We start from the raw sequence: 21,356 nt of genomic DNA on the forward strand, positions 1-21,356 counted from the left end.
TGTAGGATGAGAAATTCCTATGGTTATAAGAACAGTCCAGGATAGCTGCTATTGAAAAGGGGCGAATTCTATGCTTTATTAAGAAAGAGGTTGAAAATACAAATGCTGATTTTGTAATGCCTTTTGGTATATATTTTAAGCAGGTATTTTTTAATAAGAACCCTGAAGCCCAGAGTGAAAGAAATACACTTAGAATTAAAGAATGCTGAGCCCAGTTAATGTGTGTTGAGTACCTTGGCTGAATGGAGTTCAGCTTCCTTTCACAGAAAAATCCACTTCTGGTTACTCCACACATTCTGCATTTGAAGGGGAGTCATTTTGTTGTTAAACAATGGGTAGTCATGCTATGTACTGCAAATCAAACCTACCATCATGCAAGTCCCTTGAAATTAATTGGAGTTAGGCAGAAAATTCTTTGTATTACTTGTCTTTTGATCTTTAGTGTTATCAACAAGCTGCAGGGGAACTGGGGAGCTCTGTCTAATGCTAAGCACAGATTAAAGGCTGCTTAAATGGATACATGTGATTGAACTTTCAGTGAGAGATACTCTGAATACTGCCACTGCTCAGAGCGCATGGTGTTTTTTAAACATAACTCTAGATGCTAAACTAAATCTAATTGTTCTGCCTACACTGACTGTTCAACTTAAAGGTACTTGTGAAAATATGGGAATGATGCATCCAAAACCAGTAAATACATTTTTTCGATCCACAGGGAAATGGAAAGTGAACTTGAAATAATTTGGGAATCAACCACCAAAGAAAACAGGAGGATGAAAGAACTCTTGCATAAATCTCTGGAGAAGAGGAGCACGCATAGTCCTGTCAAAACTCATGAATCACATTTAGCTGACATTTCTCAGAGAGACCTGCTGGGTGGGTACAGTTTTAGCTACTGTGATGTGGAGCTGTTCTTGCCTTCTAAAACTGAGAATCAAGAGGAACCTGTATGTTAAAGACACAGATATTTCTCCCTCTTGGGTCTGAAAGAAGTTCAATGCAGAATATGACCACAGGTTTTTCACAGCCCAGGGAATCTTAGTATTTGTTTCAGAAGGAATGTTCCTAACCCTTAGGATAACAGCAGAAATACTGAAAATGCACGGGGAGCTTGTGCTAGTGGCTGAGAAATGCGAAGTGAATGGAGTGGAACTTCTAATCAAGAAGGGACTGATCTTACTTTAGCATAAACTTGACTCTCTACCTCACTTGATGTTTGCTGGTGGCTTATTCTTCCCGGCCACAGTTTTATTACCTGGGAATAAGCCTAATGGAACACAGTGGGACTTACTTCTGGGTTCAGTATGTTTAGGATTGTATTACTGGTCATGGTTTCATTACTTTAGAGAAAGTGGGGAAAAGTAGGGATGTGGTGGCACAGTGGGTTAAACTGCTGAGCCGCTGGGCTGGTTGATCAAAAGGTCGACAGGTCAGTTCCGCAGAGGGGTTGTGCTCTGGTACTCTGTCCCAGCTCCTGCCAACCTTGCAGTTCAAAAGCACATAAATGCAAGTAAACAAAAAGGTACCACTTTGGAGGGACGGTAACAGCGTTTTTTGCACTACTTGTAGAAGATACTTGAAGTAGCATGATTACACCATCATCACTATTTTTATACTACTGTTGCTGTACTACCTCTACTGATCTCTTTAGAGCAATTAGCCCCATTCCTCTGTGTATTCTAGATTTTATTCAGGTGAATTATACAACTGTAATTCATGGCAGTCTCTTCCTGGCAGAATTCTGATGTAATTATTTGCAGATACTGTTTTTTGAACCCTCTCAATATTCTTTAAAAATAGTTTTAAAATTTGCATAATTTATTTTCACCAGGGAACTTCAGTTTTTTACTAAGAAAATGTAGTATTTTAAAACACAGTGCTTTGCATTCTGGCTAACATATAGCAACAAGCTCATGAAATTTATCCTCTCTCTAAACTACACTGTTTAGAGTTTTTGAGCTTTAAATTCCTCCCTGTTGTCAACAATCCATCTAGTTATTCAACCCAGAGAAAACTGTGGTGCAGCCACAGCTGCAGCTATAGAACATATGTGCTGATTACAGAATTTATTAAAGCACTGTAGAGTTGGAGGCTGTAATTGCTGGATTGGGCTGATTTAGCTTGCTTTTACGAAGTAGGGACAAAAGGAAAAAGCAAGTGACTCACCCATATAACACCTAATCTTTTATCAAAAAGCTTAACAGCATTTCTAACATTGTGTGGCTCTACAGCATTCGGCTGGAGAGGGGGTGGGGATTTGGGGTACGGTCCTGTGGAAGTGTAGACAGAAAAACAACATCCTTCTGACTAAACTTGCACAGAAATGCACACTTAGTTAATTTCTTTTTCTCTATTTCACATATTATGCTTTGAAAATAAGTTGAAAATTTTATTTATTTAGCCAGCTTCTATGCTGCCCCATGCGCTGAAGCCTCGGGGCGGCTCACAGCATAAAATACAGGTGATAAAAAAGAATGCAACAATGCAAGATAAGTAGTTAAGAGAAAAAGAGGAAAATACTAAGACATGAGCCCCAGTAGTCACAGTCCTTAGTATATCATGGATGCATTTGTGAGACAGCCAAAGTAAACCAGCCTTGATGGATAGAATTAGTGACAAGTGAGAGCCTGAATGTTATATAACTTAATCACAGTCAGAAATAAACATTTGCACCCATATTTGCTCTGAATGTGGTCTCCATGCAGGAGATAACAAGGTATCATAACATATTTTTAAAAACTGGAATTCTTTGCTTACTGCATTTGCTGAGTACATACAGCATCATTGGCTTCCAAATTTTATCAATCCACTGTTGTTTAAACAGTTGCTAAGTAGCTGCTTCGTAGCATGGGTGCCAGCCCCCATGGTAAATATTCAGGCCCTTGAGGGCAGTCACTGCTGCTTATTGTGGCAAGGGGGTTTGGGCAGGGTGGCTTGTTACTGTAGCTAATGGGCTCTTATTGGGTTCTACCTGAATTACACAAAGCTGTATTTTCAGGTTATTTAGACTAAATAAACATTACATAGGAAGGAGGAGAAAAATCCCCTTTGGAGCAAAGAAGCAATAAGAACAGGAGTATCAGTCTATCTTAGTAATGAGCCATTTTCATATATTAGAAAGATCTGGTATTTATGTGTTAATGCAAACCGTATCTTATATAATAAAACTGAGAAAGGAAACCTAGTTGAGGCAGGAGTTGGAAAGGGGAATGTCTATTCTTGCAGATGTTTGGAACCCATGAATGCAGCAGGGAGAATGAAGCAGCCTCAGAAGGCTACACTGAAGCAGTGTAAGGAGAAGATTAAGTACCACCTTTCCCAGCTGTATCCAGTTCTTTTAATATTTTTGGAGACAAAGTCTATTAAGATTTTTGTGAATTTTTTGTCAAGTTGACTAGAAGTGTAGGTACACAACTTTGATGAATTTTGCAAAGTTACTTTGCACAGATACAACAGTGTATATAGAAGAACATAATATATTGACAGATCCTGGGGTCTGTTCCATATGTATACAACATCATTAGGAGTTTGGGTAGTCTGTAAGGTAGCAAATACATCGAAGAGGAGGAAAGGGAATTACTGGGGAGAAGCCATTGCTCAGTGGGTAGAGCACATCTTCACAAGCAGGAGATCCCAGATTTAATCACCAGCATTGTCAGGTAGGGCAGAAAAACCTCCTGCCTGGAGAGCCATCCTTAGGGAGAGGAGGCTGGATGAACCATTGGCTGGCAGCTTCTCCTGTTTCTCATGATAAAGAACGAGACAATTTGGAGGCACCCAGTTCTTATTTCAGTTGGTAGAGGCAGCTGATGTTGCTGGACTCCTGAGAGAGGCAGAAAGGTCAAACCATGAGTTTTGCCTCAATAAATTGTTAATTTCCTGTACAAGCCACCCTCCTGAGAATAAGAGGCTGCTTGGCAATTTTGCTTCAGAAGATTATACTAGAAAAGCACAGGAATTATTTAGAACCTATTTATGAGGGCTGCACTTCATCCAGCTATTTTGCAGGAGCCTTCTCCAACCTGGTGCCACATTTGACATTGTCAGCCAGTGTAGGCATAAGAGGAACTGTGGTCCAACCCATCTGGAGGTCATCAGGAATGAGGAAGCTGCTTTAAAAGCTTGTGTCTTTCACAAACCAGCAGGCCACTAAACAATAAACTGGCTCGCACAACATACTCAAAATGGACTGTGCTGGGTAACATTTTGGATATGCAGCCCCAGGTGAGGGATGCAATGCCACGTGAGCCTGGCCACCAGCGATAAAGAAATCTCGTGTGTGCCCGTACAGCAAATAACCCTCAGTGGCTAGGTTCACACTCCAACTCGCAGGTCGAAATCTTGCACACACCATGGCTCATCATGGGTTTTAAAAAACCCTAATAAGGCAGCTCTGTTATACTGAGCCGGTTAACCAGGTCACTAATATTGGACAAATCAAAGTTTGAACTTTCTATATAAAATGACCTGATTATCATACAACTATTTGCTGAACATAGAATTAACCCATGATTTGTTTCCCAGGTGACTGAAACAACTGTAGATTGTTTTGCCAGTTACTGAATTCTCTTATACCTACCCCCTTTACCTGCCCCCCCCCCACAGTATCTCAAATGCCTTTGGTGTACTGTAGTGTTGTGTGCTGAGCAACTATGGGATTTTTTTCATTTTGCCTTCCACATCTGTAGTCTGGCAAAACAGCCCATAAACAATCAATATGTAATAAATCATTGCTTGTAATAACTAACTGGGTTTAAGCAGCCCAGAGTTCACAACCCAACAGTAAACCATTATGTTCTTCATGTGTTCTTTCTAGTTAACCACCCAGTTAACCCACAGCTCCAGGGTTGCACATCCGCAGCTCCAGGGTTGCACATCCGTTTTGCATGTGACAACAGCAAATCTGTTTAAAAATTACTGGGCTGTTGTGCAGAAGACGTTAAACTGCTGAGTTCTTGAAACAGCTTAATGAACTTGGTTTCTACAACCTGTAAAGGAGTTGACTGTGGATTGTGTGGTAGAGCAAAAGAGGCAAGCATGCGGCAGGCAACGCATTCATTTGTGCACAATAAACCAGCAGTTCCTAAACTGAGGGGTTGTTGCTATGTGCAAACCGGATTATTTTGCATACAAACAGGTGTGAGGCTATGCCAACCAAAAGCAGTGGCAGCACTATTCAACAGCGGAATCCTAGAATAAAAGGAAGAGGATATTTTACCATTGAAATGTTTCAGTTGGTCTTAATCAAGTGTGGTACACAATAGCTGGTTTCCTTGTTCCCCTTTCCCTTTTAAATCACCAACACAGCTATGCAACTTTTTTTTTTTTTTTTTTTTTGCACGGGGAGATGTTTGACCTTTCCATAAACATAAGCAAGTGCTGCATACTAGCTTTCCCTTCAGAAAGCAGTCATTTCAAAAGGTTCTTTTTCAGCACTTAATCAGATCTATGTATGATCCAAGGGGCACTGGCTGTGAGCTAACCTTATAAAAGATTCAATTTATGCAAACTGAATGAGTACAGTTTCCCAGTAGCTTTTAGTCCACCTGCCTGTTTCTAAGCACAGATTGTAAATAGGGAACTATCAATAATTACTGTATTTTTCGCTCTATAAGACACACCTGACCATAAGACGCACCTAGTTTTTAGAGGAGGGATCCATAGAACGCTTCCTGATAATCACAGGCACATTCCCCATCACTTCCCCATGGTCTTCATTAAAAGACGGGTTGCCATTTGAAAACACACACCGACCTGTGATTAACAGCTCTCACCTGCGCCGGAGGAGGGGGGCGGAGCAGGGCACACCGAGCGCGTGCCAGCCAGGTGGTGCCACGTGGGGCCGGCAGCGTGCCAGTGGTGGTCTTCCGGGCAGCGTGGTGGCGGCAGGTCTTCCCAGGCGGTGGGGGTGAGCAGTCCGTCTCTCCATGTGGCCGGTGGGTTAAAGCCTGCGGCTGCTCCTCCGCACGCCTCCCCCTGAGCGGCACAGCTCTCACCTGCGCTGGAGGGGGGGGGGCGGAGCAGCGCGCACCAAGCGCGTGCCGGCCAGGTGGTGCCACGTGGTGCAGGTGGGCCGGCAGCGTCCTGGGTGTCGGGCACACACACATTTGCTCTATAAGACGCACAGACATTTCCCCTTTTGAGGGGGGAAAAAGTGCGTCTTAGAGAGCGAAAAATACGGTATATGTAATTTTTACATGTTTAATTCCAAACCATGATGAGATGTATGGACAAGCCTTGTACTCATATGTGGTCTCTTTCCCTTGCATGTTGATTCAATTAATTACTTTTTTCTAGCACAAACTACAGATTGCTATTGCATTTTATTTAAGCTTTCCTTCAGCCTAAAACAAGATTGGTCCCTTGAAGCTGGTGGCATCATTGGCATTACATGTGAACAAGCCCAGAGAGTTGCACACACATTTTTGACCAAGTTCTGGATTTCCTTTTATTTAGACAAAATAATTTAACATAGCAACCCATTTTTCCATGAAAGGCTGCCATCCTCTTCTGTGGACTATTTACAGCTGAGAGCTTTTACAATAATAATTAGTCCACAAATAGATTGACATGGCCTCAACTGTTTTATCTCCAAAATCCTTGATGTACAAATTATATAATTATCAGAATATCTCCATGTTACTTGGATATTGATTGTGCCCGTTGTTTGCAACATCTGCAGCATAATCCCATGTATGCCTACTCAGAAGTAAGCCTCAATGAGTTCAGGTGGAAATACAAGTGTGTTTATGATTGCAGACCTAATGGCTGTAAATTGTGAGTGCTGCTGTGTAGTAACCAAATAATGCCCTAGGTTTCATTTGGCTCTTCAGCTAGATGATGGCACCTTCCTCGGAAGAATACAATAGGGGCTTGACACGCCTCAAGTATATTTAGACATGTTACTATCCATATCAGTCTTTTGTGTATTTCAGGCTATAGAAGTTGATGTAAATACCAAACACTGCTGTCCCACACTCCCCTCCCCTCCCCTCTGGTTGCTGAATGAACCCTTGGATAAATCTTTTTATAAATATTGTCTTATGTATCATCTAGGTTTTGCTTCTTTGTGTACTTTTCCAAGCATTTTATAACAATAAAATATTGTCTTGTTTTAAAGGAGAGGAAATCGTAAGTTATCCTTCTCAGATCCTGTTCCCAGAGAGAACACTGAACACTAAGGACATGTAATACACCCTGGAATCTCTGGTGGGCCAAAATCAATTGAACCAAAATCAGTACAAACATATGAGCATCCTAGCAAAAGTGCACTATATCTAGTTAAAGCACTGATTTGTTCAAGTAGTTAATTAGACTAAAATCTCAAGAGTCTCTGACGTTACTGGCATCAAAGATGCATCATGAAGAGTGACTACTTGTGTCTTCATTACAGCTTAAGCTACAAAATAACTTAATTATACAAACAATTATTAGAAAGGATATTTCTTCTGGAAGGCCTCCAGTAGCTTGTGAAAGAAAGTAGCCTCCCCCCCACCCCACTTGACAGCTTTTGAGGCTGCATCACTGACAGATTAATCAGCTACACACCAGCAGTTACCTCACAATCCAAAGCAGTCTCATTTTCCAGTCAGATAATTTTATTTACTGTACTACTATATAATGGTTCCAAACATGGTTTGCAAAAAAACAAAAATCAGGTGCTTGTTTGATGTGCACACACATATAGCACACCCTGTACTCAGACTTTCTGTTCCAGCTTCTCAAACCATGAGGAGGCTGTTTAACTGCTTCTGTTCTCTGTTATTGAGTCATCAGAAGCTCTGGCCGGAAAGGCTGGTGTTTTGCATCTTTTCAGATAAGCATCTGTAGGTGAGTGGAACATAACTGTGGAATGGCCCAGTGTGGTCTGCTCCGGTTCAGGGTTCCAGCTAGCCACTCCTTTCAGGATACTGCATTCCGTTCTCCAAGAAATACCAAGCATTCTGTGGCCGCTGAGGATGCTTGGTCCTTGCTGGGCTGTTTCAGGTGTTCCCCCACATTACGTTGGTTTTTTCCTCCTCAAATGCTTTTGGGGGTCCGTCAACCCTGTTGGCACTTCCCTCTTGTGCATGGGTCATACCATTTTGATTACCTAAAGATCCATTCTTGGGGAATGGGATATCGGATTCGTTGATTATTATGTCTATAAATTAGTTTAAATTATTTTTTAAACTAATACTAAAAACATTAATCATTACATACGTCGGATTTATTGGGTCAACCGCTTACTACATATTTTTTAACATTCTATAGTCATATTTAAATCAGTTTATAATAACTTGAAAACATCTCTAAATTTATGCCAAGTCTCGTTTCTCCAGCCAATTATTTAAAAAATCCCAAGTTTGATAGAAGACAGTGTCTTCTTTCTCCTTCAATGATAAAGTCAATCTATCCATTTCTGTGCAGTCCAAGATCTTCCTTAAAATCAATTCATCGGTGGGCAGCTCCTCACTTTTCCAACATTGAGCAAATGCAATCCTCGCCGCTGTGATTAAGTGTAGCATCAAATACATTTCCTGTCTGTTAATGTCTTCTGGTATGATGCCTAACAAGAGAACTTCGGGTTTAAAAGCAAAGGGTTTTTGTAGTATTTCCTCCAGCCATTTATGTATTTTAATCCAATACTTTTTTGCATTATCACAAGTCCACCACATATGATAAAAAGTACCCACTTTATGTTTACATTTCCAACACCTATTTGACATATTTGGAAACATCTTAGTTAATCGACTTGGCAACAAATACCATCTATAGAACATTTTATATAAATTTTCTTTATATGAAGTTGCTAATGTTACCTTAATATTTCTCTCCCATAGTTTTTGCCACTTTTCTAGTTCGACATTATATCCGAAGTTTTGTGCCCGTGTTATCATAGTTTCCTTAACCTGTTCCCCTTCCATTTTCCTGTCAAGTAAAAAATCATATAATCTTTTAATCATTTTCTCATCTGTTTTAAGCATCACTTGATCAAATACTGTTAAATCTTTGTAAAACCTCCGTGCTTTGTGATCTTCAGCATATCTTGATGGCATCTGCACCTTATACCACCAGGAGATATTAAGTCTCTGTTCTTGTATTTCTTGATCTAGTTTCAGACCACCGTCCTTATCCAAAATATCGTCATATCTTATAATCCCTTCAAAGTTCAATACATTTGGATATACGAAAGCTTCCATAGGTGAAAGCCATCTTGGTAGTTTATTACACATTGTTAACTTTAGCTTTCCCCACACCGACATTAATGATCTTCTAATAAAATGACTCAGAAAAGACCCATGTGACTTAGCTTTCTCGTACCACAGTTGATGATTATGTCTAGATCAGCATCCATGTACGTAACACTTTACAGGTTAAAGGAAAGAAGTTCATAATGAAAAAGAAATTGTGGCTGCTTCCAGCTCCCATTGGGCAATAGTACTGTCTCATTCACAGAATTTTAGCTAGTGGGGTGATAACATCCTCTCCCTAGAACGGAGATGGATAGCTTCAGAAGGATGCAAGGCTGCACTGGATCCTGATAACCCTCTGGTGGCTACACGATTTCCGATAGCAGCCATTATCACAACCAGAAACTCGGAAACAGCCTGCAGGAAGCCGTTTGGTGGGCTGGGGCTCACATGCCTTGTTTCCCAGCAGAATTGTGCTCTCCTTTGCCCACTCAACAGCTTCATGTGGGCCTTGTTTCCAGCACAATAGCTGGGAACACAGAGCATGTCTATGGTGGAAAGCATACTATAAGGCGAAGCACGTCATGGAAGCTAGCTATTTACCTGCCCTTCATTAAGAGAACTCAAATTTTGTTCCCCTCTCTGCTCCCTGCTGTTCAGCTCATTAGTGACCCACCCACCCATTAGTGACCCACTAAGGGTGGGTCACTAATCTTTTTGTCCAATAACGGCCATGTTTCTCAGAAACTGCTGATTGAAGGGCTTTGTCACATTCCTTCAGCAATGTCACTGGTATCTACCTGTCTGTTGAAAGCTCCAAAATCATTCTTTAATGAGCCAAGATTCTTTTGCAAAAGCCCAGGTGCTGAACAGTTCTGGCTTTGAGAACTTTTAACCAATTTTAGCTTATACAGCAATTAGGTCAACAGGTCTGTAATTTCCTGGGTCATCTTTAAAAGACATGTTACCTTGGACATCTTCTGATCAATCAGTAAGGAGCTGATTTCAGAACCGAGTTACATATTCCAGTTAATAGCTGAGCAGTTTTACATTTAAGAATGCTTGGATGAACGGCATCTGGGCCAAGCAACTTGTCACTTCTTAATCCGTCCATTAGCTCTAAAGGGTCACCCCATTTTATTTCCTCTGATCAACACAATCCTTCGGATGTGCTGCTAGTGCTAAGAAAAAACGAGAAACGTTCAGGACTGAGGTGAGTCCTGCAGCAAAGACCAGGCAGAGGCCACTCAGCTTCTTTGCCAGCCTCTGCACCTGCTTTCTGGTTCATGCCCATCTGAGCCTTTGGGCAGGGCCACTATAAATGTCTTGCTTGCAGGGGAAATGGCAAAGGCCCATGCAGTTGGGTCTGCCGATATGGGATGGGGCTCATACCATGTTTTTCTCGTTCACTTGCTACCTGATCCTTCGAACTGCTTCAGGCTGTAAAGGTGCCGCAGGTTGGAACCTCTGCCCTTTGCTTGCTCGCATATCGCAGACTCAGAAAAATCCATCTCTTGGTCATGAAAGCTGCTTCATCTGTAAGTATTTGGAACACTGAAGGGCCTTCTCTGCAAGGAGAAAGTGCTGCGCTTTCTTAAGCTTGCCGAAGGCTGCAGTGTCAAAAGGGAAGAGTAAATTCCCAGGATGGGATGGGCCATAAAAGGCATTTTCCCAATTTGCAAGGAGAATGGGAAGCTCTTGAGATAAAGCACAAGTCCCCTAACAGATGGTGTTTTATTTAAATGTGTAGCCAAGAACTTAACAGGCAGGAAAGTTCTTAAGAGTTTCCAGCCAAAAGAATATAGTTATTAAACAACTGGCCCTGTTTAATTAAGAACATTTCAAAATGCCAGAGCTGGGATCAAAATATATTTGAGGGGAATCTACAGAACCAGCAGCAGGAAGTGCTCTTGTTTGTGGTGTGTAAGAGACAGAGCCGTGATCAAGGAAGGTCCCCGGTGCAAATAATCTCTCTTGCAATGACCAGACTAGCTGCAGTATTATTCCAGTTCACAATAGAGAGGGAGGGGGTAATAATGCCAAGGCATGTGGTGACGGGATATAAAAGTTTTAAATAAATAAATAATACTGACCTACTTTACTAGGCTGTTGTAAGAAGTACTGACAATATAGGCAAATTCTTCATACGTATAAGGTGTCAGACTAGATGGCCCAGGAGGACCCTTCCGACTTGCTCTGTTTCTATGTTTCTATTTTTAAAGTGCTATATAATATGATTGCATTAAATGCGTACTTTCCAGAACTGGGGTGTTTTTTGTGCAAGTGGAGGGAATCTTTTATTCGTGAAATTAACAAGGCTGTTCTCCTCATGGCTTCATTTGTTACTTAGATCCAGTCTGGATAGTTTTGCATATCATTTTTTATTGGTAATTGGTGGGTGGAACCTTTAACTTTTGCAGATGTCAAAAACTGGGGACCCAAGCCAAGAAAATCCAATCCATCCTGCAAATTCCTCACACATCACTGCCTGTTGCACTACACTAGCAAGTGTGTTGGCAGAATGTTGGACTAGTTCTTACATTATTATGTTTTTTCTCCATGGTGTATGTTTTGAGATGGTGCTTGCTATCATTTTTGTAGGCATTTCTACCAGCCCCCCAAAGCGTCCTGGGGCTTCAGCACTATCATTCCTAGCTAGCTTGGTGCCCAGTCAAAGAAGGGTAATTAAATTGGTTACAGGTACAATCCAGCAGGAAGGCCTCTGAACTCCGGATTATGAGTATCTTATGCTGATGGCAAGGGGTGCAGAGGCGATCTTCTCCTTCCCACACCTGCCCTGTACATCAGCTAGATGGCCAATTACAGCTAGACTACTGAAGGTGAGGTGGCTGGAGTGCCACCTGGACATGTCCTATCTGGTGGCTCTGGTCTCCCTGGATGCCCCCTTTACCCCTTCTCTGAAGTAGCTTTTAGCAGGCAGTATAGGTCTGTTCTCATGGGCTTCGAGGGAGAGGAGTTGGTTCTGAGCACAGATCCCCAGCTGTGAGGCTGGTGCTGTTTTCTTACTTTGGATCTGGGACTCTGAAGAATCCTGTGGCCTCCTGGAGACTGTTTGGAGGCCATAGGATCAATATCTAAGCACAGAATTCTGGGGTTTGAACAAACTGATCCTGATTAAGTCTTCCCTTGGGGAAAGACAATAAAGGGGGAAAGGCACAAGTGGTAGACAGGTTTGATGATTGGTAGGTGTCACAGAGCTTTTATTGTCTTGGTTTGGATGTTTAAGAGGAAAACATCTATCTACCTCTAGAAGTCACAACAGAAGAAGGTTCCCACCCCAAACACCTGCAAACAAATACACTGAGGCTTTACATTTATTTGTCTGAAGAAAGTAAATTAGAAACTCCTTTATTTTTCTGTGAAACCATCAATGACAAATGAGGGGAAATAGTACCAATTAGCAAGGCAAGAGAACAGCAGGGTTCTCTTTTCTCTGATGCATAATTAAGAACTCTCCTAGATTAAAAGGTGGAGATGACTGGTATTTGCATTACATGGGGGGAGGGAGAATGCCTAATTAGCAAACCCATTCCAAACTCCTCTGAACCTCAAACAGACTGACAACTCTGATGCACCAACAAATTTGCCTTTCTCCACTGATACCTGATGCTTAAACATTTCCTTCTATTACCTCTGATGTCTATGCTGTTCATCATCCTCCAGTGTGGCTGGTGGGGAAAGCGTCGGTATTAAGTAATCTGCTAGTATTTTTCTTTAAGCGTCGGTATTAAGTAATCTGCTAGTATTTTTCTTTGATGAGATAGGACGATGCAGATCAGGCTATGAATAAAGGTCAGGATTAAGAGAATGATCTCAGTGGTAAAGCAGTTGCTTTACTTACAAAAGGTCCCCGATTTCCAGCAGAAAGATGAGAGGGCTTTCACATCACCTGAAAGGGAGCAGATGACTTGGAGGACCTCTCACACTCCTAGAAAGCCCCTGCCCATCAGAAGAGACCAGGAAGAGGCCGTCCCCCCCCCCCCCCCGGCAGTCTTTCCACTGGATAGTGCCAAAAAGCCACCCCTGACTGGCAGGGCAGCCAGAGCTGGGAGGTGGCAGCAAAGGGTTGCAGGAGGGGCCTCTTTGCCCCACAGCCTGCCCTGTGCCTGCCATGGCGTCCTGCTGGGTTTGGGTGCTCTGGCAGATGGATGCTGCGCGATCCGTGCAAAGACATCTGCCAGTCCAGTTGGCTTTTCCGCACAGAATGGGAGGGGAACGGACTTACTCTTCCCCCCAGACAGGCCAAAGGGCTGGGCCAGCATGGTCTGGAGTGCAATTAGTGACCAACCCTCGGGAAAGACGCTACTGGACTAGATGGTCAATTGATCTGAATCTGTGTAAGATTGCTCTGTGCATGTGTGTGTGTGTGTGTGACATTTGTCTCAATTTAGTAGTAAAAATGTAGATGTAACATCTGTAAAGTTGGTTCTTGTTTTTTTACATTGGTGCACACTTGTTAGAGCTAAGCCAGTAAATATATACAGCTGCCTTCCCAACCTGGTGCCAATCCAGATATTTTGAAGTACATCTTCTGTAATCCCTTGACCACTGGCCATGGTGGTTGGGACCAGGTTGTCTACTTGTGATACTGAGAATGCTTTAGGTACCCACTTTCCAGGAAGCATCCCTTACAAGGAAGGTCGCCTTACCCCTTGCAAGTCATGGTTGTGTGCATACCTGCTCAGAGAATATAATATGCACAAAGGTGTTTGTGCTTTGACCCTAACGTACCACTAGACTCCCTCCCTCTCTTCCAAACATTAGCAAGCTTGTATCCAATTAATTCCTGACCACATACTTGTTGACATTCTCCAAGACTGTGAGACAATAGGAACCTAGTGTTACCTTTGTTATCTTTTTGGAGCCTGGTGAAGTCTACTCCCGTCTTTCATGCTGTTAATGGCTTTTGGTTGCAGCTGGATCTCCTTGAGAATGCCTTTCAGCTGTTTTGGTGATGGCTGATCTGAGGCTACGTTTGCCACCCTCTTTACGGTATGGTCTTCACTATTTTTGTATGTTTTTAAAAAATACTTTTATTGTTGTGGGGTTATATTTTAAGCTGCTTTGAGACTGTCTTGCAACACGATGAGGGTGTAAATGTAGCACCAGCAGCCTTAAATGTGCATGAACAAACATGTAAGAAAGCAAAACCAAGGCGAGTGGCCCAAACGGCAACACCCTGATGGGATGGCACACTTTGCTCGGGAAAACAAGTCCATCGGCTGGTCAATGTCCTTCCAGACAATGAAAATAGCGCACCCTAAGTGAGAGGCAGGTGAGGTATTTTTATTATACTGATATATCTTGGTGTGCCGTTCACAGCGGACTTTAAACTTTCACGATAACTTAAGATACCAGCTTAATTTGGTGACTGTTATGCAGAGCTGGCATCTTCTTTGTAAATGAGTTGTACATGTTTTTTCCAGGCAGATAATGACTACAGTTTGTGCATATTGCCAGATTTTATTAAGCAATTATTTATTCCATTGTTCAGCCATATAATTGCCTGCAATAGATTATAAAGTTATCAGAAATTATTGTATTTAAAAGGTGTTTTCCTTAGAAGGTTGAACTTCGTTCTTACTCAGCTCAAGGTTTCTGTAACTGTTAAAACACATTGGTTTGTAATTATGCAAAAACTTTATCCAGCCTAGGAACATAATCCAAAATCTTGGGCTATGCAGCCTGCTTGCCTTCTGCACCCAGAGTTATATTGGTAACAGTGAAACAAGGCGAATTATTTCTGAGAGTGCAGACAGGTTTCTTCCATGCTCCTTTCATGGGTCAGTGGAAGCACCTGCCACCCCAGAGATGATGCAAGGAATGTTTATGCCAGAGGCTGGGACTGAATTCAAGTACAAGAAGATCTTTGCTTAGAGAGTCCTCTTGGACTATTGAGCGGCATATAAATATGAAAATAAGTTAACATCTGGAAAGCCAAATGCTTCCCACATCTGGTCTGCGCCACAGGCAATTTTGCATCAATCTGTGCACCCTTTCGAGCACGATCTTGTCGCAGCGCCCACAAGCTCCAGAACCCGGAGGTTTAGGGACATCCTGTGCAAAGCAAAGCAGGAGGAGCAGAGGGGGTGATCACTGCCTGCCTCTCCTCCCAACTGACAATCTCCACATCGCAGCATCCTTCTCCTGCCCAGAGAAAGGGAGACCCTGCGTAGCTGCCGGGACTTCACTGGCCCCTTCAACAGTGTTCCTTTCACAGCCCTTTGTCTGCAGAACTCGGGGTGCTGAGCGCATCTGTTCTGTAACTAAACATAGGCAGCATGGATGCAGAAAAAGAAAATACTCAGGAAGAAGCAGAATGGCAAATAAAGATCAGAAGGGAGCCTGCTTGAATTTATAAAAGGCGTCTTCACAGCCAACCCAAAGGCCAGCGAAGGTGAGGGCCAGGCAGATCTCTCCCAAAAGGACATAGCCTTGTCGCTTCCCCGAAGACCACCTTTGATAAGGGGGAAAGGTGGAGCGTCTCTGATGCTTTGTCTTCAGGATGAGACAATCCATATGGAAGAAGATTGATTGATGGATTGGATTTTGGCCCACCGCATCAGCCACACGGAGATGGGACTTTATCTGTTCTGGCTCCAAACAAGTTGGGGCTTTCATCTTTACATCAGTTGCTGGGGATTGTGGACTAGAGGGTATTGTGAAACGCATGCTTGAGAGTTTCTTGTGGACACCCAGTTGGCCACTCTAAAGAAAATACTGAAGTAGGTGAACCTTTGATCCAATCCAGGATGGCTGCTCTTACGTTCTCTGCGTAGGCTGACCTAACGCAAAGAATTCCCCTCTATTTCTGGTGTTCGGGTGTGGAAGCCATTGTTTATTTAGCCGAAACAGTGTCACCCATGCACAAAGAACCAGCAGGCTCAGGGGAGCCCCTGGTTTGCAGAAGTACAAAGCAGGGAAACTAAATTGAGGGCTCCCCCCCACTCCCAAAAAACCCCAGCCTAATGTGGACTGAGCCTTGTTAGTGGCCACGGAAAGCCGACTGACTATGGGAAGCAAAACAGAGGAGGAATGGAGTGCCAGGAAAGCTCATGAACACCTCTCTGCCCTGCAACGTTTCATCTCAGATCCCAGTTGTCTTTTATAATTGTGCAGAACAGTGATAATTTCCCTGTACAGTTTCTTGTACATTCAACATAAAGACAAAAACTGTCCTCCTTTGCATCTGTTAATCTTCTTGCACTTCCCTTGTTTTACTTCTCTTTGCCCTAAACCACCCCCGACCCTCCCAGTAAGGAGCAGTTCCAGTGGTGCGACCCATTGTGGGTTGAGAGATGCTGTGCAAGGGACAGCATCCGTTATGGGAGCTACGGGAGGTCCAGGTTGCGATTCCTTCTGTTCATCACATACTCCCAACAGTTTCTTACCTGGAGCATTAAGGAAAGTTAAGGAAAAATGGATGAAATAGCCCCATGATGCCTTTGAGTGCTTTTGCCACATTCTTCTGTCTGGAAGTACTCACAGTTGCCTAATAGTCTAATAACCTTGAAGGCTGGGACGTTTACGTAAAATCTCTGGAACTCCTTTGCTGGATCAGATCAAAGGTCTCTCCAATCCAGCCTGGTGCTTTCCCAAGGTCGGCTTCAATTACATCACTGCAGCCAGTGTGGTGTTCCGGGTCCTGGTCTCCAGTCGGCCATGAAGCTCTCTGGGTAACTGTGGACCACTCACAGACATGCAAGCTAGCCTACTCCACAGGGTTCTTGTTTGGAAGTTAAAATGGAGAGGAGGAGGAGCATTAAGTCCCAGCACATTCCTTGCAAGTGGAAGTCAGGGGGCATATAAATGTAACAGTAACTCCCATCAGCCCCAACCTATGTTGCTCATGGTCAGGAACGCAGGGAGTAAACCATCCGAAATAAAGGGGCAACGCCAGACTGGGGAAGGCAGAAGCCACGTGCCATTTTATTCTAGCAGCGATGTCTTTCTCCCATTGCAGAACGCAAGGCAATGCAGACATTGCTTCTCAGGCAGTGTCCCCTCTAGGCCTCTACTGGACCTACACCTGCTTAGTTCCAGCAAAGTGGGTGTCCCGTGGGCCTTCAGGGTGCCGCCTGCAGCCACCAGTGAGAGGAAACTCACAAAGCACCACACCAACGCAATGCCTCTTCCGTTTAGGCCTGGCATCTGGCACCGAGTGTGTACCGCCTCTGAAATATGGAGGTTCCGTTTAGCTTTCGTGGTCGTCAACTTGCTATACACTAGAGCTGGTGCAACAGCCAGTACGCATTTTTATGGAAGCAGGAATTGCCCTGAGTAGTTCGAGGCAGGGCTGGCATCCGAATCCGGCATCCTTGGGCAACTGCCGGGGCGCCCCATTGCCGCAGCAGCCGCTCTGTGGGTGCCTGCAAGGGACATCCATTCCGCAAGGAATCGTGCTCAGTGCTCTGCGCTGGGTCAGCCACCCCTGCGATTTCCCACAAACGTCTCACATGCAGTGTCATTCCAGGGCATTGTGGGAGCTCGTGCGTTGGCCGGGCCCAGCCGCCGGAGGATGCGTGTGGCTATGGCTGCTGCCCACAGCTCTGCCGGCCGTGGTGCGCAAGCGGAGGAGCGCGTTTTCCCTGGGGGCAGCTGCCGTCGTCGTGGCCCCTGGGCAAGTGGCTCTCGTGGGGCCCTCCCCCAGTGAACCTGCCCGCCCACCTCTGCTGCCGCCAGTTGCTCGCTCTTGCCGGCTTGCCACCCAGCAGGCCAGAGGCCGAGGGATCTGTTCTCCTCCACTCCAGCACTGTGGTCTGGGCCAAGGGGGGAGGCAGGTTGCCGTGGGAATGGAAGGGAGCAGGGGACCCCTGGTGGGGACCCCTCAACAGGTGTCCAAGCAAGCCCACCCTTGTGCCAAAGCTGGCTCTGGTAGAAGCGCTGGCTCGAAGAGCAAGGTGTAGTTATTTTAATGCACAGCTGCCCAAAAGAAGGTCCTTTTGCAGTGGACAGAGAGCGGGCGAGGCAGAGCGCGCCGGCTGACTTCTGCATTCTGGCTGTGCGGCTAGAAAATCGGCCCTGGGCCTGGAGAGCTGGCTCTGAGATATTAACACAGACACTGGTCTCAAGCAGTACGTGATTGCACCGTAAATACCAAGCAGGCCAAACATTAACCATGCCATTCCTGCTCCAGATAACCCACGTCATATAAGCCTTGCGCAGCGCATGCCAACCCCAAGCGCAGGGAAGGCTCACCCAGAAATGCTGTGCAAGGAAGGCGTTTTGAGGAACGTGCCGTTCATTCTCCCCAAAGGAGGGCTACGTGCACGTTCCTCCTTTTGAAACATCATTTCTTGGCCAGATCTGGGGACAGATCCAGACATGCTGGGATGAAAGCCTTTGGCCCTATTCCAACTGATATGAAGGACGACTACACCAAAGCCCGGCCACCCCTTCCCATCCCCTCTCTGTCCAGCTCAAAAATCTTTTCCACAGCATTGCTCTCCCCTCTTTCTCTGGCCTCGTTTTGGGAGTGGCTTTCTCCACTGCTCAGACTGGGCGATCAGTCACACATTGCCAAAAGCGAGGACACTGATTTGCATAATATTTACATCTGATTATTTGTATGCATAGAGGCCATGGAAGACCAGGTGATCTGGCTCTGAGTTTGGTGCAGGTGCTGTTGATGGACAACTCCTAGGTCGCTCTTTTTCTTTGAACCAAACTTGGCCTGGACAGCCCTTTGAATACATTCAAATAAAGGACAATCCTCTGGCAGAAGTTCCTTCAGAGGCTTTTAAACTTTATTTCAAAATAAAAGCCCACATGAAAGGAGAAAAGGATAAAAGATAATGGATATATTTGACTTAACCATGTTTTAGCTTGAATTAGGCAACCTTTCAAATAGAAGACATTTTCAAGTAGAGGACTGCCCTCTATAAAGTAGGACACCTGGGCACCTTACACCTCAACCAACTAAAGGCACCTGACTCCATCTCTGCCCCTTCTTGCTCAGAGCTTTCTGTACATTGAACTCCTAATTATGTCCACAGTACTATCCCGCCGCTGCTTCTTAATTCCTCCTGAAAACCTACATAAGCTGCACGACTTAGTCTCATGGTTCTATCCCTTCCTTGCGGCTTCTCTGCAGTCATACCGCAAGAGATCTGCACCTCTTCAGCACAGAGAGCTGCTAGAATTTAGAAGAACTTGCGCTCCTCACCCCTGAGGGGGAAAACTCGCCTGCCACTGGGCACCTGATGGGCCAAACTGGACTCTTTTCAGTGGCTGCCTGGACAACATGACATGGAACCCTTGCCTAGAACCTCAGGCCTGACTTTGCCTCATAACCACTCATTGGTTTTCACCTGCCCGTATCGTTCTTTACTTACCTCCCTCTGCAAAGCCACCTGTTCCACAGGGCTCCTGGCTTGCTTCCTCATGCCCAGCCACAACCAAGAGAGAAGTATATTTGCTGGCCTTCGCCTCTTCCTTCGTTGTTGGCTGCCATTGCCAGCCTCCGGCTAGTGGTCCGTCCATTCTGCAGGGTCAGCCCGATCAGGGGCGAGGCAGAGAGAGGCAGGCGCCTCAGAGATTTTGTGCCTAATGAAAGGGCAGCAAGTCCTTACCAGCATCATGTCTTATTTTTGTATTTGACCTGCAAGAGAAAGGAGGAGGCGTTCGTTCGCGGGGATTTCTGCCTCAGGTGCCAAAATAGCTTGACTATCCTTGGGTGTTGTCTGCCTTGAGCTGGGCAGCTAGAGGCCACCTCAGGCAGCAAGGTGTTCTGGCCTGGCCTGCCTGCTTTATTTATGTCACTCTGAAAGGCATCATGAACTTTGATGCTGCTGCACACATCCATAAGTCCATCCACCTAACAAACAAGAATAGTGTTAGATGCTTAAACAGTTTCCTCAGAATTATCTTCATGGCTCCTGCAGCAGGACTGAACAAGTTTCTGAGGGCTGCTGTAATTTTTCCGGTGTGGAACATGAAGTGCTTACAAACCCCCAGAAAACTATTTAGATAGGAGAGGAGACTACTACACAAACATGTCAGTTACCTTGTTCCAGGCACGGGCCAGCACAGAATCATTGCTCCAGATTGACCTCAAAAAAGCAAACATTGCAGAGATTGAAGGATCTCTGTGTTAATCTGTTACAGCAAATACCACCACAGGTGTTAGCTTTCTGATGCCAGGATGTTTGTGTTATCATCAGCACTGCTTTGTGATCTGTCACTCTAAAAAGTTTGCATACAGATTTAAGGTTTCATGTAATTCTTACATTCTCTCTCTCTACATAATACATACATACATGTGCGCACAATTTTATTTCCCTGTTGTTAGTCTCTTGTGGCCCTTTAAGATGTAATGAATGTATTGGAGCAGGTACTTTCTTGGAGTAGAAAGTACTGCCTCGGATACACCATTATGCTCCGTTTGGCACAGGAACGGTGTGCCTGGGGTCAAATGGCCATGAAATGCAAGCCGTCCATGGGAACTGTGTGTAGTGACAGCTCTCCAGGACTGTCTCCAAAGAGGGAATTGTCGGTATTTACCTGTAGTTTTAGCCGTGAGGAATGCCCATCAGTCTCTCCCACAACCACAGGATTCTTTTAGTGAGCCAGAAAGTCTTTGATGTTGATAAAATAAAAACAACCTGCAGTTTCTTGGAGCCTTGTTTGTGTGTGCCAGCAGATACTCGGTGCAAGGGACAAGAAAATAGGAAGATATACATGTGGTTCCAATCAAGATCCTTTTTGCTGGCAGATAAATTAATTGGGCTCTTAATGCTTCTTGGAAGCATTTGGGTTTAATCATTACCTTCTTTATAACCTCTGTACTTAAGTAGCTGCTGTTTCCCAGCACCCTTGCTTTACCCTCATGGGCATTCTCTACTGAATGACTAGAAAAATGCCCCAGAAAAAGGGAAGGAAGGTGTTTGGATGATACACACACACAGCTCCAAATACGGTAAGTGCCATTCTTGATTCCCTGCTGAAAAGAGAGAGAGGTCTCTTGGAATAAATACGAGTTTTGCTGTACTTAAGATGCGTAAGCTCGCATTCCAAGGAACTGACCCCTAAGACTGTAAAGGCGGCAGCAACTGGCGTGGGACTTTGTCATGGACATTTGCATGCAAAGCCAGAAGGGTCAACCAATGCCTAAGACTACAAAGCGAAGCATGTTAATGTGGGAGTGTGGCCAGTTAAACACAG

At 44.4% G+C, this 21,356-nt stretch overlaps 2 protein-coding genes across 5 annotated transcripts in view; both read left to right on the forward strand.

Moving 5' to 3' along the window:
* Positions 1-5,631, forward strand: part of CEP89 (centrosomal protein 89) — a 60,736-nt gene extending 55,105 nt beyond the window's left edge. For all 4 annotated transcript variants that reach the window (XM_044427810.1, XM_044427811.1, XM_044427812.1 and 1 more), the window contains one exon: positions 716-5,631. In XM_044427810.1, coding sequence (XP_044283745.1) covers positions 716-956 — 241 coding nt within the window. In that variant the 3' untranslated portion in view covers positions 957-5,631. The remainder of the gene's footprint in view (positions 1-715) is intronic.
* An 8,477-nt stretch (positions 5,632-14,108) lies between these two features.
* Positions 14,109-21,356, forward strand: part of SLC7A9 (solute carrier family 7 member 9) — a 31,901-nt gene continuing 24,653 nt past the window's right edge. The window contains exon 1 of the mRNA XM_044428009.1: positions 14,109-14,186. The gene's annotated coding sequence lies outside the window, so the exon portion shown is untranslated. The remainder of the gene's footprint in view (positions 14,187-21,356) is intronic.

This window comes from Varanus komodoensis, unplaced genomic scaffold, assembly GCF_004798865.1.
Source record: "Varanus komodoensis strain SLA01 unplaced genomic scaffold, ASM479886v1 scaffold19, whole genome shotgun sequence".
Lineage (NCBI taxonomy): Eukaryota > Metazoa > Chordata > Lepidosauria > Squamata > Varanidae > Varanus > Varanus komodoensis.